This window comes from Pseudorasbora parva, chromosome 15, assembly GCF_024679245.1.
Source record: "Pseudorasbora parva isolate DD20220531a chromosome 15, ASM2467924v1, whole genome shotgun sequence".
Lineage (NCBI taxonomy): Eukaryota > Metazoa > Chordata > Actinopteri > Cypriniformes > Gobionidae > Pseudorasbora > Pseudorasbora parva.
Window position 1 is genome coordinate 35097076 of NC_090186.1, and position 20047 is coordinate 35117122.

Sequence of the window (20047 nt, forward strand, 5' to 3'; positions counted from 1 at the left end):
GGAAAGTTACTTTTAAAAGTAATGCATTACAATATTGCTTTACTCCCTTAAAAAGTAACTGAGTTACTTTTTGCGTTACTTTTTTCACCCCCCGTGCTAGCCTTGCTTGTTTGTTAAAAAACAAAAAACAAATATAAAGGCCCTTTCACAACAAAAGTGAAATAAATGAGCCTCAGGCTGAAGGAAATGCAAATTCCTACCTGTACAGCAGAGGGCGCAGATCAAACCTTTCAGCTCTGCTGCCATTTTGGATTACAGAAGAATACGATGAAGGAGAAGAAAGTTCCTCAGCAATAAAATAAATGAAATACAATTGTGATATTTACCTATTTTTGCTTATTGGTATGATTGAATTGGATCACTGAAGGTCTGCAGTTAAGACATTGGTTAATAAAGTATATTTGTGTAACTTGTAATGCTTTACCCCCAACACCAATACTTCATATGAATTTGAAACTTTGATTCACTCGAATGAAGCATTATGAAAGACCGTCTATGGATAAAGAGTTAGAGACAAAAATGTGTTCTTCTTCCATGTGAACAGGGACCGCGTAGGTGGGTGCAGCTTGTTTTACGATGTTCTTTATTCGCACATGACTCATGGCGTAACGCTGCCAGGGCATAACACCTGTCAAATGCTTACCAGGTGTGGGACCAGACCAGTGCTCTGTTGTTTTGAATCGGTTACTTAGATACTACTTACACAATGAATCTATATGATTATTTTTATTTATTAATGACAGCTCCTGTCATTTCAACATCAAGATAGCGCATTCATATTAAAAAAGCCAGCTGTGAGCTCTCAATGTCTGATCGTTCACCACAAAACAATTAAACCCATAGGTTCTTCTTACAATGACAATAACAGAGCAGCAACTGAACGAGGAAATGTTTCAAATTCATAAATGATATGGCCGACAGAACCCATAGACGACAGGCCTTGAAAAATGACAGACCTAAAGATCGCAGACACCTCATATCTACTTCCAAAACCGCTTGATTTCTCTTTCATACGCACCCACAGAAAACCCACTTCCAGCCACTAATAACACATTACATGGCAATTTAATAATGTGAGGTTTAGAAACCATTCATATATGATACGGCCGCTCATGAGAGCGGTGTTATACTTTAATACTCAGAAACGCAACATGACATGAATACTTTCACAGGAAGCAGGCAGATTAGGGTTCAAGACTTCTTTTTATTTTATTTTTTATTTAAAGATTTAAACTTTAATTAGTAGCAAAAATCCAACCAATTTGTATTGCATAATCCTTACAATATAAATAATTATTACTATATAATATTATATTATTAAGGAATTGATTATTATTAAGGATTTTTCAATTAAAATATTTAAGGATTATATAGTATTATTTAAAATCTCTTTTTAAGAAGTTGTTATTATTAACTAAAACTATAAAAAATAGTATAAAATATTAATAAACTGAAATAAAATATTAAATGGAAAAATAATGGACACAAATTTCACAACTGACTGAAAGAAGTTTAAATTGACACACTGAAGTTACTATTTTGAATAAACAAAAAATAAATGAAAAGCACATATGAAAATTACTAAAATTTTAATTTCGAACTAAAAATATACGAAAGCTGAAATTTCAAAATAAAAGTTATTTCAGATTGTTAATAAAAAATATAACAGTATAGAACTATACATACTAAAACAATACTAGTAGTGAGGAAGAAACTAAGAAGGTTTAGTGTTTGTGTGTGTGTGCGTGTGCGTGTGCGTGAGTGTGAGTGAGAGAGAGAGAGAGAGAGAGAGAGAGAGAGAGAGAGAGAGAGAGAGGGGAGAGAAAGAAATTAAGCAAATCAAAGGAAACATCTTTGAATATTTCACCCAAAATTACTGATTATTTACACACCTTCATGTTGTGGGAACACAAAGGGATATAACTCAAAGCTATATTTTATGATACTTTTATTGCAGCTTTTATAGACAGCCTCAGTCATCATTCACTTTAAATATATTGGGGGGAAAAGTAGGTGAATATTCCTCCAAAGCTTTATAAATTCAACTTTTTTCTCTATGGAAGAAAAAATGTAGGGTGAGAAAGTAATGATAGAAATTAATTTTCAACTCTCCGTTTAAAGTTTCTGGCAATGAAGTAAGTGGAAACTCCACCTGGGTCTGCCCTGCATCTGCTAGACTGAGATCATTAAGAGTTCAGAAGCAGTGTTCTGGGTTGTATAAGGACACAAAGAGAGCAAGAGCTGGAGAAGAACCTGTGCTTTAATGCAGAACAGGCCCAGTCTTTTGCTTCTACATGCGGTGAAGAGACTCACGGCATCCAGCCACAGAGAAGAAGAGGCCTGGAGGTTTACGAGCGATGCGGTCTGGCTAATGAGGCGATGTGGTTCCTCAAACAGAAGTAGATTAAATCAATGATCTCAAAAAGATGGCAAAATCATTGAGATACAAGGTCTTGTAAAAGTCTGAATGTTCAAATATTTTCCATTTCAGCTCAAAGGAGCAATTGTTCCTCTCTCCTCATCTTGTGGTCCTTGATTTACCTGAAGGACTACAGCGCCACCTGGTGGACTGATCAAATCTTTCCTCACTTTGGGTTTGGGAGCTAACAAACAGGAGACAAGAAAACATCATGTTTCAATGAAAACATCAATGGACATTAACATGCATATATTAAAAAGACTTCCCTTACCATTTGGGTTTTCTTGTTTATAAAATGTCTTGAGCATTTCAACAGCCTCTTCCGCTCTATATCCTGCGATGCACTGTAATGAGCAAATAAGCATGTGCTTCAGCAAAAATATGCTATGTGGTCTAAACTAAAATCGAGGGAATGTGGAAGTTCCTACAAGAAAAATATTCTAGCCACACAGAACGGTTGGGCAAAAAAAATTCTGAATTGTAGAAACTGGCTTCCTTTTGGAGCACGAGCTGGAATTTAAATTTAAATGGATAGCATTTGGAGGGAATTCTTTTACCTTAAATGTAGTTCCAGTGTGTGGTAAATGATCTGATGAGACATCCAGGACGGAGCCACAGCCTCCAAACCGCTCATTTTTGCACCCATATACAACAAGAGGTATGTCTGTCTAAATGTTAAGGTGTCCATTTAGCGACGACATGATTATTTTAAAACTACTAGACAATAAATACCTGTGGTAAACACAATAACACATTTAGAATCTACTGACACAAATATCTACACTTCAGTTCAAATGTCTGGTAGGATTTAAAAATAATAATAATAAATTTTTAGTTTTATGCAGCAAGGGTGCATTACATTTAATAAAAGTGACAGTAAAGACATATATAATGTTACACACGATTCTATTTCTAAGAAATACTGTGCTTTTGAACTTTAAAGAAAAACAATAAGCAGCACAAATGTTACAATTAGCATTGTAATAATAATTATTACCTTTTGAGCACCAAATCATGCAGCATATTAGAATGATTCTATATATATATATATATATATATATACACACACACTCTGATGAACACTCAATTATATATATATATATATATATATATATATATATATATATATATATATATATATATATATATATATATGTATATATATATGTATATATATATATATGTATATATATATATATATATATATATATATATATATATATATATATATGTATATATATATGTATATATATATATATGTATATATATATATATATATATATATATATATATATATATGTATATATATATATATATATATATATATATATATATATATATATATATATATATATATATATATATATATATATATATATATATATATATATATATATATATATATATATATATATATATATAATAACTGTGTTCATCAGAGTGGTCTAAGAACAAAAAAATTACTGGACCAGACGAGTTTATGTGGTTGAAATTTAAAGGTGTTCTAGAATGAAAAATTGAATTAATCTTGCCATAGTGAAATAATAAGAGTTCAGTACATGGACATCACATACAGTGAGTCTCAAACACCATTGCCTCCTACTTCTTATGTAAATCTCGTGAATCAAAAACACCACGGGAAAAAAAAGTGCTTCTCAACATAAACCCAACCGTGACGCAAGCGTTGGGGACCATTCATACGCACGCCCCCAACATTTGCATCTGTCCAAACATGTGCATTGTCAGGTGGAACTGACAGACTTTGACAAGGCTATTTATTTTGTTAAAATATATATTTATATTTTTGAGAACTTAAAGCAGCACTGGGTAACTTTTGCTCTCGGGGTCCCCCTACAGTTGGGAAAAAATAATGTCCTCAACTACTGTCGTAAGATCTGTCATCCTACAATAGGGGATGCCATCGCGCTTGCATTTGTTGACATGACAACCCTGATAGCCCTGAGCTAGTGATGCGTGGGTCGTCTCATAACCCGCGGACCCCGTATGTCTATTTAATGGTCGCGGGTGCGGGGCGGGTTGTAAAAATATATACAGTGGAGTGGGGCGGGCCAAATAACTTCATAAAAGCGGCCCCGTGGGTTGGTGCAGCACTAACAGTTGAACACTGCAGGAGTTCACATGCAGGTGTTCTTCTGGCGGCGTGTGTCGTGTGAAATGTCTTCATCCCAGGTAACTTACAGTCAGTGGCATGTTTCAGCATGTCATATGAATATAATTTCATGGGTTTTATTTTTTTCAAACGCCAAATAATCACGATGCTGACGTTTACAAGCCAGCGTCATTAGAGTAGTCTATTGGTTACCGTTTTACAGAATCTATATGATACTTCAGTTATCACCGTAACAAGCATGACAGCATCGGTCGGGCACGCCTCCTTCAGCTCACGCCGACGAGCAAACGATGGTCCAATGTTGATCCTCGTCCTGCCTTTAATCCCATCACTTTTTTGTTTCCTCTTATTGCTTTCCTCCAACAAAACCTTTTCTTTCTTATTTGTCTGTGCTGCTTCGGACATGACTATATTATCCGACGAACAAAGTTGGGCTCGCATGTCCGAATTTAAGGAAGTGTGTGTGTTGGTGGAAGTGATGTATTTGCCGTAAAGCAGTTGAATTTTGTAGTTCTTTTTTTTCTCGGGTTACTACCCGAAACCCGAAGTTTAAAAGTACGATTAAAAACGATACAGACCCCATCAGGCTATGGCAGACGTGTCATTCAACCTATTGTAAGTCGATTTATCATCACAAGAGTCTTGAAAATATATTATGAAGGTTGAAGTTACCTAGTGCTGAATTAAGTATGTTTTTGAATGTGTGTATTAAGAGTACATCACAGTCACTGCATAGCCTACATTGTGACTAACGGTATATAAACATTCAATATCGTTGACGAAAAAAGACGAGTCTAAAATCACTGGTTTTTGTTTGGGAAAGAAGATCGTTCATGCGGTTGCCAAATTTCAGTAATTTAAATCCCCCAAACAGAGCTTTTCTGTGAAAAGAACATGTATACTATCTGGTGTTTTACCTAAATATGTACAATCTGGCAACCATATGCAGGCGAGCTCTCTCTCGCCTGCGGATGATCTGAAAACACCAATAAACAAGTACCGTATTTTCCGGACTATAAGTCACACTTTTTTTCATAGTTTGGCTGGTCCTGCGACTTATAGTCAGATGTGACTTTTACATTAAATTTAATTCATACTGACTGACAAGAATAAATATAGCCGCGACTTATACTCCGGAGCGACTTATAGCCGGAAAATACGGTAAGCTGCATTTTATCAATCTCCATTTGAGATGTTCTGCTTAAAGTGTCATTCAGTCGGTCTGTGTTCTGTCAGGACGGTCTGGACTTACGAGCTGCTTTACTGAACTGAACTGCTGAAATAAGCCAATCGGAGCAGAGCTCAACATTAATATTCATGACCCTTCCAAATAAGGCAAAAACAGAGCATTACATAGGGACAATTTATAGGCTTGTAAATTTAAAACTGTATCTGGACAAATGTTGTCCTTAACATATTGTTTCAAATCATTCCAGGGCACCTACAAATCAGTCCCCTGTGGGTTAATTAAACCCCCTAATAAATTAATGAAATGCAAGGAAATCATACATAGAAAAACCTTTAAAAAAAATGCTCAAAATAAACTAAACTTTGTATTAGCAAAATTTGTATAATGTCTACGTGCATATCTTCATACATACTGAAGAGACACACAAAATAACTTACATTAAGACCCAGCAAAACAGCTCATTTGCTCCATATTGAACTATAAAGCAGTCTAGTGGCAAGAGTCATTAAATATCATGTTTTATTTTATTTTTTCTACAAGGTTCGGAAGAGACACCCATGGCCCCATCATACACCCAGCGCAATGTGGTGCAATGTGCAAGGGCAAGTGTTTTTTGCTAGTTTTTCAGTCTGCTATTTTGAGGAAATCGACTGCGCCACTGACCAACAAAAACCTGGTCTAAAGTCAATAGCGCAGTATTTTTTGTGCTATTTAAAGAATGTGTTAGTAATATAAGCCTATAAGCGATTCCGCAATCACTGCTTATAACACAGCACACATCATTTTTACTTATGAAAAATTCAAGAATTAGTGTAAACGTTTATTATTATGTACATAAATATAAAAATGCCTAAATGTCATAATAGATAGTCATTGCATGTATCAGAATTAGCCTAAAACTAAGTATAATTTTAGGGCTTCGGGTTATTTCGACCCGCGAGGGACCAATTTGTTACAGAGTGTGAGGGACGGATGAGGGTTAAACTAATAGTAAACCATATTTTGGCTTCAAGGATACGAAGCAGGCGCAGAGCAGCTGCGCACATGATACATGGCTCCACTGTCACATAAAGTACAGTCTGTTCACACACCTCCTTCGGGTCCTTCTCTCGGAAACAACACCAATCCAGCACTTGATCCAGTGCCACCATTTCTGCATGCCGAGTAGCCTTGGGCAAAACAGGCAGAGATGTGAGGTTGTTTCGTCTAGTCCAAAGTTTCTCCCTGCTTTACTAGAAAGAACCGCTAATCAAAATGCCTTGACATTACATAAACTGTAATATATGGGTCAAAGGAAAACAGGCACATTTAAGATGACAAAAAGAAGAATTTCTAGTTCTTAGAAACTTAAATTATGCAACCACTAAAGTCAAACATACACAAATATATGATTATACCTTAGACAATCATGAATCATTTACAAGAAAATAAGCCTTGTAATGAGACTTCGTTTTTACAATCTCTAAAGTGTTACACCACCTTAACATTTTGACTTTAAGCCTCACAAAACATTTTGAATAGAAAATGTGTCCATCCATCATAGAAGATGTATATTTACATCACAGTCTGCATGAACCACATTGTTTATTATTGTCGTATAATTGATAAATTGCTTATACATACTGGAGCATAATGTTATAGTCAGCTAGATTAGGTATTGTTGTTAGCAATTTCAATAACTGTAATCTATTGAATGATAATAAATAGATTTTTTTTTTAATTACCAATTACTATTCGCATTGTGACGTCACTTACATTTTTTGTTTCATTCACCTCATTTCTTCCTTTTCCAATAATCTCATTGTTGTAAACCATCAGACAGCCAACTGGAACCTCACCATTCTCAAGTGCTTCAATTGCCTTTAAAAGTAATTAATGTTATATGGACTAATGTCATATCATGTAAATATTATTTTCTCAAAACGACCCAAAGTACAATTTACCATTACACATACATGTATACACACACACTCAAAGGTAAGAGAAACAGTAAATATCAGAATCTTTACCATGTCAAACGCTTTTGACATCCATGTTTGTATCTCACTTTCTAATGGCTGCAGAAAACCCCTCTTCTCGAGATCAAAACTGCCTGCTTGCATCCCTATCAGTATCCTCAACAAAAGTATAACCGTTTAAATAAAGCAGCACAATTCTAGGGAAAGTAGCGTTGTTTACACGCGCACGTGTTTCCGGGGGAACGTAATACTCGATGGACCTTCCAGGGAGGTGAATCGATCGACGGCTGAATCGATCAATCGACTCAATCTGTTCTCTGCAGTACGCCTGCTTGCTGCTAACATGCGAAGTTATGGCCATGTAGCATTGTGCTAGCTAGTGAGTTACGTCCAAACACGTTATTGCATCTATTCTTTCGTGTGTGTCTTTTGTGGTGTCAAGTCTGTTTTTAAAATGTTGAGTTCTACATGGAATTTCATCAAACGCCATAAGAGGAAATTCATCTTCACTGGGGTTTTTGTTGGAGGTACGTGGGCGGGCAACTAGACCACCTGCATGCTGTTATACTTCAGAGATTGTTAGCTAGGAGTGACTGTGCATTAATTATTTCTTGAATAGATTAATACAAATACTTGTAGCTGTAATATCTTCTGTAGTGTTTAGCGTGTTATTAAAATGTTGTCAAGCATTAGATCTTATTTCCCAATTCATTAATCTCAGCTCACCTGTCACCTAGATTTTCTATTGGCAAAGTTGATATGGACTTTACCCTGGTATTTTTAGCCATAAGAAAGATTTGATATTACTGAATAGACCATGCGTATTGCATATCACTTTCTTAACATGTTTATTATATTGTAATATATTCTCAAACTTCATACCCAGGTGTCTATATACTTGGTAAATATGCACGAAGAAAAATTCAGGAGATGCAGGAGCGAGAGGCAGCAGAATACATCGCTCAAGCTCGGAGACAGTTTCATTTCGATAGCAACCAGAGGACATGTAACATGACAGGTAAAAAAGAATAATAAAAAAGTTGCATGATCAGTTCATGAAAGTGATGTGTCTTCTGCCTGATGTATGTAACTGTGTCTTTTATTTGTAGTGTTATCAATGCTCCCCACTCTCCGAGAGGCCATCATACATCACCTGAACTCAGAGAGCCTCACCGCTTTGCTGAAGACCAAGTGAGTCATTCTTCATGTAAATTATACATGATTATCTGCATTATTAAATCAAAGAATACAACTGAAGTAAGTGATCATGTCTTCCCAAACAGGCCAGCCAATAAACTTGAAATCTGGGAGGATCTAAAGATTATTAGTGAGTTCAAGAAGTTTTTCTTGGTACAGTATTTAAGGTGTATTCAAATATGAAATCAAAATTTACCCTATTAACTTTTTTTGTTAATGCACATTCTCAATCTTATTGTGAACTATTGATTTTTGTACTTTTTTCCATATAAATAAATGGTTTGTCTTTGTAATCTAGTAATTTATTTTCTCAGCTATATATAGTTTTTGTTGTTTAAATATATAGATGTATGGCAATTCAATGTAGCTTTTTAAGAGAGAAAAAAACACAAAGGATAATCAAAAGTGACAGTAAATACATTTACATTATTGCTAAATATTTCTATTTTGAATAAATGCTTAGAATTTTTTATTCATCAAAGATTCCTGGAAAAAATAATAATAATATTTGGATCCACAAACATATCAAGCAGCACACTGTTTTCAACATATAATAATAAAAAATGTTGTGCCATGTCATAATTACAGTAATTACGAGGTTACGTCTTGTAAAAAAAATGAATGTCCTTGAAGAAATTATAATTCCACCTTGTAAACTGGGAATTTTCCGAGAGCTTCCAACGTACCAGACATACTGCTGCAGATTCACATTGCCGTTGATATTATAGCCATAGAAACACATAATTCGGAGGATGTGACATGAATGATATAACGTCATACACTCTCGTAATTATGACATAGTGTGAACGCAGCACAAATCAGCATCTTTATGTATGATTATGTGACACTAGATTCAGCTTTGCCATTACAGGAATGAATGGCATTTCAATATGCAGTATATTTAAATAGTAAACAGTTATTTTAATTAATTTGTAGTAATATTTCATGATATTTTACTGTATTTATGGTCAAATGAAGACTTTTTGATAAAAACAAAAACATTAATACATCTTATTCTGACCTCAAACTTTTAAAAGCTAGTGTAATTTTTATTTTAAAAAGATCTAATACAGTTAAAATGTAATCAACCAATTTTATTTTCCATTGATGTCATGAGGGTTACTGGAAAATGTTGAGCAACGACCAACGAGTTATGGCATTGTTTTGTCTGAATTCTAGTTTGGAATGCCTACTTTTTCACAATCAAATTGATTCCCACCCTACAATTGTTTTTGTTGAATGTCCTGTTTGACAATACGTCACATGGAAGTAAATGGGTTATGTACAGAAATTCAAATTGACTTTAATTAAACGCTCATCCATTCCTGTTCTGAAACAATGATCTCCACCCTCCAGGTTTTACCCGCAGCATTGTGGCGGTTTACAGCACTTGCATGCTGGTGGTGTTACTCAGAGTTCAGCTCAACATAATTGGTGGCTACCTGTACCTGGACAACTCTGTGACAAAGAATGGAACGGTATGTCAGGGCTTGGTGTTTTAAAGGCACGGCAACATTATTTTATTATGTTATAGCATGTAATCGTGACCACATATCTCTTATACTGCTACTTTAGACCCCATTCGCCCCTCCTGATGTTCAACAACAATATCTGTCAAGTATCCAACACCTTCTTGGAGAAGGTGAGGACAATGTCAGATCTGTATATGAGCGTCTAATCTGTATTATAGTTTAATCCCCTGTCCATACAGGCCATATGCTCTATAGTTTACACTGCTGTTCCATTTTTTTCTATGTTTTCAGGGCTTATTGAACTCATAACTGTGGTGAAGAAAGCTGTCCAGGAAGTTATTGGACTGTACGCTGAGTGATTGATTGGATGATGAATGAACTTCAATCTAGTCATCCCATCCCATTGTGGCTTTATTTGCCATTGCAGCTATTGAGTCAGTGCATCAGTGTTCCTCAGCTAACTGCTGTCTATGTCTCCTCAGGGTGTCTCTGAAGCAGAGTTTGTCCCTACCAGAGTTGGAGCAACAGTTAACTCAGATCAGACAGTTAGTGGAGGAGGGCAGTGCTTCCTCTAAACACAAAAGTCTTTCCTGGTACATGATGCCTGATGAAGAGAACACGCTAGCCTCACAGGTAGATATATAACTATAATTTTTTTTGTAAATGATTAGGAATGTCTAATAAAGCTTTGACAAGTATGATCACAGCAGAACATTCAAATATGTGTTGCTGTCAGCACTGAGCTAGACAGAGCAGTTGTCATGTGTAGATAATAGTCTTTACTTAACTACACAGTATCATTATTTCTGTCTTCCAATGATTCATATGACAAAAGTACTGGGGTAAAAGTTTATAGTTCAGATATAAACACAGAATTTATATTTATATAGAAATTTTTGTATCAATTACATCATTACACCAGTTGGTGGCGACAAGTGGCTGTTAAAAATGTATTAATGAAATCATTTATTCAAGAGACTATTTCAAATACGCTGATTAATCCATAAATGAAACAAGTCTTTATGAGTGAGTCATTGAATTATAATTTATTCAAACCAATTTTTATAATAAAAAATAATAATAATAATTCATTAAAATGAATTAAATATATTTTTAAATAGACTGCAGCAATTAATATGGTCAGAACCTCTAGTAAAAAAAAATGACATGTTACTTTGTTTAGTTGTTCAGAATTGTGGGAGAATCTTGATCTCTATTTTATACAAAAAAATGTGATTCAATTTATTAAAAATCATGCAGCTCAAATTTATTAAACTATTTATATTTTTATTTCTATAGAACTAAAATATAGCATTTTCATGTACACTCCTAAACAAAATCTTAAGACCAGGGGATGCATTGCAAGTTTTACACATTTCGCACTTGTGGATCATAACCGGGTTGTAAGTGCTGATTCAAAATGCCAAAAGAAGAAACAGGAGCAAGAGACAAAAAATAGAGAGTAGGCAATTTATTGAAAACTGCATTTAAACTCAAACAGGCTGTTCATCAGCTGATCAAAAGTTTAAGACCATAGCCCAAAATAAACGCACAACAGTACTAAACGTGTCAAAAAAGGACTCAGCAGTGAGTAGCCCCACCGTTCTTGTTGATCACTTCAAAAACTCGTTTCGGCATGCTTGATGCGACTGTTTCCAGGAGGCTGGTGGGAACGTTGCTCCATGTGGTGAAGATGGCTTCACGAAGGGCATCCACGGTCTGGAACTGACGTCCATTTTTGTAAACTTCCCTTGCCATCCATCCCCAAATGTTCTCAATGGGATTTAGATCAGGGGAACACGCAGGGTGGTCCAAAAGAGCAATGTTATTCATTACCGCACAGACGGGGGCCCTCGGTCAAGAGGGATGCCCGCTGCAACAGATCCACATAGCCAGAAAGAAAACATCTCAGTTGGGATCTCCTTGTCATGCCAGTAACGTTGGAAGCCATCAGGACCGTCCAGGTTAAATTTTTTCTCGTCAGAGAATAAAACTTTCTTCCACCTTTTAATGTCCCATGTTTGGTGCTGCCTTGCAAATTCTAAACGGGCAAGTTTGTGTCGTGGGAGGAGACGTGGCCTTTGAAGACGTTTTTTGTTCTTGAAGCCCTTCTCTAGCAGATGATGTCTTATGGTTATTGGGCTGCAGTCAGCATCAGTAAGGGCCTTCATTTGGGTTGAGGATCGACCTGTGTCTTCACGGACAACCCGTCGGATCCTGCGGCTCAGTGCAGGTGAAATCTTTTTGGGTCTACCACTTGACTTTTTTGTCCCATAACTCTCAGGATTTTTTAAGAAATGTAAAATGACTGTCTTACTGCGTCCAACCTCAGCAGCGATGTCGCGTTGCGAAAGGCCTTGCTTGTGCAGCTCAACAATCCTGCCACGTTCAAAGAGAGAAAGCCTTCTTGCCTTTGCCATCAGGAGATCTTGACAATATGACTGCTTGAAGGACAATGACATGAAAGCCATATTTTTGTGCAGATTTGACCTTTTTATGGTATGGTCTTAAACTTTTGATCAGCTGATGAACAGCCTGTTTGAGTTTAAATGCAGTTTTCAATAAATTGCCTACTCTCTATTTTTTGTCTCTTGCTCCTGTTTCTTCTTTTGGCATTTTGAAGCAGCACTTACAACCCGGTTATGATCCACAAGTGTGAAAGTGTGTAAAACTTGCAATGCATCCCCTGGTCTTAAGATTTTGTTCAGGAGTGTATATAACCTTTATTTTGTGTTTTTATTATATATATTATATATATATATATATATATATATATATATATATATATATATATATATATATATATATATATATATATATATATATATATATATATATATATATATATATATATATAGTTTAAATGTATATAATATTTTTTATTTTATGAATCTATATAAAATGTAAAAATATTTATATATATAGTTTTATTTATTTATTTTTTCTAGGCCTGTGGTCTCACAGAAAATGATGTCACAACAATAAAGCTGCTGAATGAAACCAGAGATATGCTTGAAAGGTGAGGGCCATCAAGGCACCACTGATATAAACCTATAGAATTGAACATTTAAATTTACGTAGGATTTTCAAAAAAATGTAAGTAATTAATCACAATTAATCTCATGATTTATTTTTGTACTGAACACCTTATAGATATATTTCACCCAAAAATGGTAATTTTGTCATCATTTACTAACCGTCATGTCTTTCCATACAAATACGTTTCGTTCATCTTCAGAACACAAATGAAGATCTTTTTGATTAAATTTGAGAGCTTTCTGTCACTACAACTACCATTTTGACGCTTCAAATAATTCATAAAGAGACTGTAAAACTGAAAAGACTCTTTATATGATGAAGAGACCAAAGTTAGGCTTTTATACACATAACCAATTAATAACATTAATCAATTCACACATCAGTTGTGGTAAACGGAAGTTCAAGCATATTCACTTGACGTGTGAGCACCAATGAGGTTCATTCAGGTGTTACACAGCACGATTGAGCTTCCGCAAGAACCAATGAGGTTTGTTCTTGCCCAGCAAGCAGGTTTGGTTGAGCTTCTGTTTATGTTAGCTGATCAATGTTTATATGTGAATAAAAGAGTAAATTCAATCTGTTTATCATATAAAGTGATCAAGTCTCTTCAGAAAATTTGGACTAAACTGTTCAAGTCATATGAATTAGTTGATTAGATGATTTAAGTTTGATTAAATTTTTTAAAAGTCAAATTTTCAATTGCTTAGCAGTATATGGAGGGACAGAAAGCTCTCAAGATTTCATCAAAAAGATCTTCATTTGTGGTTCGAAGATGAACGAAAGTCTTACAAGTTTGGAACGACATGAGGGAGGGTGAGTAATTAAAGGAATACTCCACCGTTTTTAGAAATAGGGCTTCTTTCCTACATTTAGATATGTGGGCAAATGCATTTTTGTCTGTTTTAGTTTGGCAGGGTCAGCACTAGCTTAGCTTAGTATGATGAACGGAATCCTATGTTGCCAGCTAGCATGTCCCGAGTAAAAGTGATACAAAAAAAAAAACACCCACCTAATTACTTCTTGTTGCCTACATATTCACAATGAGTACAAATAGCGATGCAGATTTAGACTAGGCGATTTCCTAGGCAGATATTGTCTTTGGGACTATATTATGGGGAGGCACAGGCGAAGCACTGCTACTTGGGCGCAGAGATATCACGGCTCTCATCCTCACGTCCTCTGGGTGTTGAGCGATCGCAATGTGTTGCGTGATATCTCTGCGCCCAAGTAGCAAGTAGTAGAGACAAAAATGCATTTGCCCGCATGTCTAAATGTAGGAAAGGAGTTGAATAAGCCCTATTTCTAAAAACGGTGGAGTGTTCCTTTAATGATAGAATGTATTTTTATTTTCATCTAACACTTTCAATTCCTTTTATACAGTATTATGTGAGTTATAAGAAGGAGTTCTGAATTCAAAAATTTAAACAAGAGTAAATTGGTTGAAATCAATAGGCCAACATAGATCACTTTGAATATGCAGCATATGCATATTCGGACATCATTAAACTCTGTAGCTGGTTATTAATTACATCTAAACTTTTTTTTTCAGCCCAGACTTCAATACTGTACTCCATACTTGCTTGAGCCGAGGCTTTATCCGATTCCTAGACAACATGGCAGAGTTTTTCCGACCCCCGCAGGGAGACTCCGCCCCCTCCAGTACATCTGATAGGTCAGTGTAGAAGCATTTATTTTTATTCAAGAAGGTATATAGAATTACCCCAAACTAGAGGCCTGCACTCCTGTGGGAGCACCGCGGGACCCAGCACAACAGAGAGCGGTGCGGAACAAAATTTGATGGGTGAATGCAGGTGCAGGTGGCAAGATATTATTGTGTGCGGGTTGTGGGAAAATAAAATTATTTGCGGGACTCCCGCAAAGTGGAAATATCTAACAAAATAAAATAACTAGAACCAAATAAGCCCAATAAAATAATTTACAGGCGCATGGTTGGAAGCTAACTCCTGTGTGGTTCATAGGCGCGGAACAGTCAAGCTTACCACACAGTGGCATAATGTCTGCACCGGTGGATCGCTTAATACTACAGATATTAGTAAGTTAATAAAGAGAGGAACATGCAGAACTACTGCTCTATTTTGTTATTGAGGAATAAGGATGTTTTTGTTTAATGTTTGAAGGAATGTTTGAAGCAAAGAAAACATTATTAGGCCCAAGGCTACTTTTCATTTGAACATCAAATAAATCGAGGTCTATTATTAGCCTATTATATAATTTATTAGTCTATACTATAGCCTATTATAGGTATATATACATTTTTATTTAGCCTACATTTCTTTTTTACTATATTTCTGTGTTCTATGTTCCTTGTTCGTGTCCATCCATTTAATGAAACGCAAATAAAACGAACGTTATAAACGAACATTATAAACTCACAATTTCAAGTTGACATCTCACAATTCAGACTTTTTTTCTTAAAATGCTGAATGAATTTCTCGCAATTCTGTTGTTTTACTTTCCTGTAAAGAATGATCTATTATGAAGGGTCTTGTCATTATGGTTGTTGTAGCACTGTGCTGGGATTTATTTTCAAGGAAGTACTGTGTCTATTAATGGGTATAGCTACAGTAACATCTTCAGCTAGTCAGGTTAAGATCCTTAAGATCCCTAGCAGTAATTGTTGAATGAGCAATAAGATAACCATATTCATCAACACAGTCACGCAGAGTCAATGCACAACCAAAACAGTGCTTTTCAGCAAAGGTTTTTTTAACCACTAGAGCAGGGGTGTCAAACTCAGTTCCTGGAGGGCCATAGCCCTGCAGAGTTTAGCTCCAACTCTGTTCCAACACACATACCTCTAGTTTTCAAATAAGCCTGAAGGACTTGATTATCTGGATCAGGTGTGTATAATTAGGGTTAAAGCTAAACTCTGCTGGGCGGTGGCCCTCCAGGAACTGAGTTTGACACCCCTGCACTAGAGGGACAAAAGTTACATAGTTAACCTTTAAAGAATTCAAGCATGGGCGTAGATTACAAGGGGACGTGTCCTTCCCGCACTTTTAATAAAGTGTATTTTCATCCCCCACATGTTTACTGGGTCTCCCCGATCATAGTCGACCCGCTACGAACGGGATTCGAACCAGCGTTACCTGCGCGAGGGCGGGCAAGTTAAAGCACAGGGACGCTAAAGACGGCTTTCTCTACCTCGGTTGCGCGCTTCTTGAGGTCAAGGGCAAGCGTATTTATCAAGCCTGCAGTCTCCCTCTCATTTACTGAAGCTTTCGCGCCTCGATCGCCCCCCGGTGACCGGTCCCAGTATAGCCGCCCCTCTGAGTTTTGTAATGGACGCGAGGCAAACTAAATAATAAAATTACACTTCAAATATTTTCCCCCCAAAGTTAGTTTATGTCATTGAAGGCAGTTATCATCACGATGATTTCATTTCAAGTGTTCGTTTTTAAAATAAGTTTAGTTTTAGTTAGTTATCTGACGCTTTAAAAACAGGGGGTGTGACGTCATGATTGACAGCTGAGACTGACGTCTTCTCTGAGTGAAGTTGTCACTGAGGCACTAACGGACTTTTTTCAGAATTTTTGGGAGCAGATTGGTGCTTTAGCTTTAATTTCTACTTTTCCATATCTGTTTATTTCACACCAACATAATAAATTGTTCTGCATCTGCGAGAGTGTGGGCGGTCTTTTGATATCGCAGCTGTACTTCCTGCTCTACTTCCTGCGCTCTACTGCGCAACTCCGGTCCCGAAATCGCTACTGCGCTGACTCGGTCCCAAGATGTCAGCGCCGTGCACTCCCGCCTGAAAGCTTCAAATATGGCAAGCGGAAACGGATGATGTCGAGTCGTCCATATTTTTTTACGGTCTATGGTATTTATACATAGAAACCAATGGGAATACATCAAGATTTAAAATCAGAGACAAAAAATAATCAACTATGCATGACTTGTCATTTTATTCGTATCTAAATATGAGGAGGGCGCTCTAACAGAAATTTCCAAAGCGGATTCGTAGAAACTTAACTTACTGTCACGCTGGAGCTGCAGCTGAAGGAAAACAATCGTTATCAGTGATGAAACGTGACAACGACAATCAGACAATTGCGACAATTTGCTTTATGTGTGTTTTTGAAACCATCTCAGTGTAGCCTATTTATTGACAATAAAGTAGGCCTATATCATATGAATAATGCAGTGCTAACTGACAGCTTTTTAAATGTTTATCTTCTGCTCACCAAAGCTGCATTTATTTAATAAAAAATACAGTTAAAATAGCAATATTGTGAAATACCATTACAAATGAAAACAGCATTTTTCTATTTGAATATAGTAAAGTGTAATTTATTCCTGTGATCAACGCTGAATTTATAATCATTACTCCAGTCTTCAGTGTCACATGATCATGCACTAATCATTCTCATATGAGGATTTCATAATCAAGAAACTTTTTTGTTTATTATCTGTGTTGAAAACAGTGCTGCTTAAAAATGTTGTGGAAACCATGATACGTTTTTTTTCCAGGATTCTTTGATGAGAAAATTCAATGGACAGCATTTATTTGCATTTATTAAATAAATGATTATCTTTTGTAATATTAAAAATGTTACAAAATGGGATCAATTTAATGTAGCCTATGTCTGATCAACAAAAGTATTAATTTCTCTCTCTTTAATTTTACCACAAAGGTTTGAATGGTATGGTGGTTTCCGCAAAAATGAAGCAGCACCATGAGCAGCACAACTATTTTCAACATTGATAATAATCATAAATGTTTGTTGAGCATCAAATCCTAATATAAGAATATGATATATATCCATACTGCATTTATCTGGGGGGGTAAGCATATATATGCTGCCCCCTCCTCCCTCCCCCTCCCCCCTCTGAGGAGTGTGCAGGTATGAATAAGGTACCATTCAAACCAAACCATTTCTTAGTCATGAGAAACATGAAAAAGTCATGGAATTTTAAAATGGAAATTAAAAAGGAAAAGCTTTGGAAAAGTAGACCCAGAAAGTTTTGGAAATGTCATGGAAATATACTGGTAAAAAAAAAAAAATATATATATATATATATATATATATATATATATATATATATATATATATATATATATATATATATATATATATATATATATATATATATGTATATATATATAATATATATATACATGAACACTGTATATCAGAAATGCTCTTTAAAGTGCACTGTTGGCAAATTTTAGCGTCATCTATTGTGAGGTTTCGAATTGCAAAGGGCAGCGGTGTATGTAGATAGAAATAGCTCAAAATACGCATCAAAAGTCCAAATATGCACATTTTAATGTTTGAATATCATATAAACCAGGGTTTTTTCAGATATTTTTCCCATTTTATTGAACATTTTACTAAACATTTGTGAACAGTATTTATTTTCATGCTTGTCTTTCAGACTATCACAAGTAAGCCTCCCTTTAGCCAAAATCATTCCCATCATCAACGGACAGATACATTCAATATGCAGCGAAATACCAAGTCACTTTGTCCAGGTGAGAACTTTCATATGCATTTACACATTTTGAGTTCGATGTGGCATAAAAGCTGCCCACACACACCAATGCATATTGTTTTCATTCATCTTTTAGGATCTCTTGTTGATAGACCAGGTGAAAGAATTTGCCGCCAACGTGTACGAAACGTTCAGCACCCCTCAGGAACTTCAGAAGTGAGCGCGGGACTGAGCAAAACGTGAACTTGTGAAAGTCGAACACCTTACAAACCCACTTTAAGGAAACTCTCATGCGTTCAGCACAGAATTGTTCAACCTGAGAAAAGAAACTAGCGGCTGTTCTGAGAGACCAGTGCGTAACGGAGTTCAGATAGCTTCTCATCACCTGCTAGCTGTCCTGTCTGTATGTTGTGACCCTCTAACCTTGTCCCAGGCATGCCAAGGGTTTTACAGGCTATAATAAACTGTAGTACATTTTATTTATTTTTTAATCCTTATAGCATAACATTAATACTAATAACTGTCACAACTTGGTTATACTGTATCTCCACTCCAGCATGGACTTCGAAGATTGAATCGTAGACATCTCTGAATCTGATGTTGCAGCTGCTGGACCAAAATTCAGTCATACCCACCTTTGGAACAGTAACAATACATGATGTCTGCACTGCTACTGGTTAACAAATGCATACTTTGGGAGTATTTTCATTTGTATTAACTTTAAAATTTGAATGGTTCTACTAATTGATATAGGAATTGTTGAACTCATTTTTGTTTGGCAAATTCTTAAAGGTTGTATGCTATTCTTTTTGTAAAATGACCCATGAATGTTAATAAAAACGGGAGTAATAATACTGGAACTATTGATTGAAATAACACTGCATGTTGTTTTGGCTTTAAAAAATTTTAATTGTACCAACAGGCTGTTATATTACAGGAAAAAAAAGAAACCTTGAGGACGTTTGTTTTCGTTCTACATTTCCTCGTACGCACAGTAAATCTTCCGGGTTCCTCTAGAGGGCAGCACATATCTACAATGTAGCTCATAGCAACTAAACAATAAGGTCATATCGTGGTCTAACAATAAACATCTTCACCAGTTAAAGTACACCAATATAAAAAGGAAGAAATTAAGTAATACCTGCCTAAACATGAGGGAAGCATATGACGACTGCTCTTGCA

The 20047-nt window shown here is 35.8% G+C and overlaps 2 protein-coding genes across 2 annotated transcripts; one reads left to right on the forward strand and one right to left on the reverse strand.

Annotated features, from left to right (window-relative positions):
- Positions 1–1931: 1931 nt before the first annotated feature.
- adat2 (adenosine deaminase tRNA specific 2) lies at positions 1932–8058 on the reverse strand. The gene is given in 7 exon segments (XM_067417890.1): positions 1932–2603; positions 2691–2763; positions 2977–3083; positions 6758–6908; positions 7495–7599; positions 7749–7848; positions 7850–8058. Coding segments are annotated over 7 exon segments (861 nt in total). The 3' UTR covers positions 1932–2487.
- pex3 (peroxisomal biogenesis factor 3) lies at positions 8008–19717 on the forward strand. Its single transcript, XM_067417889.1, has 12 exons — positions 8008–8224; positions 8584–8715; positions 8807–8888; positions 8981–9024; positions 10251–10372; positions 10470–10536; positions 10658–10712; positions 10849–10999; positions 13315–13385; positions 14955–15077; positions 18809–18905; positions 19002–19717. Exons 1-12 carry the CDS (start codon positions 8152–8154, stop codon positions 19083–19085), a joined length of 1101 nt encoding a protein of 366 aa, XP_067273990.1. The 5' UTR covers positions 8008–8151; the 3' UTR covers positions 19086–19717.
- The last annotated feature ends 330 nt before the right edge of the window (positions 19718–20047 follow it).

Excerpts from the sequence above, each read along its gene's own strand:
- pex3 (XM_067417889.1), top strand. The coding sequence starts at position 8,152 with ATGTTGAGTTCTACATGGAATTTCATCAAACGCCATAAGAGGAAATTC. Across the intron at positions 13,386-14,954 it reads ACCAGAGATATGCTTGAAAG|CCCAGACTTCAATACTGTAC; the intron begins GTGAGGGCCATC and ends TTTTTTTTTCAG. Across the intron at positions 15,078-18,808 it reads CCCTCCAGTACATCTGATAG|ACTATCACAAGTAAGCCTCC; the intron begins GTCAGTGTAGAA and ends CTTGTCTTTCAG.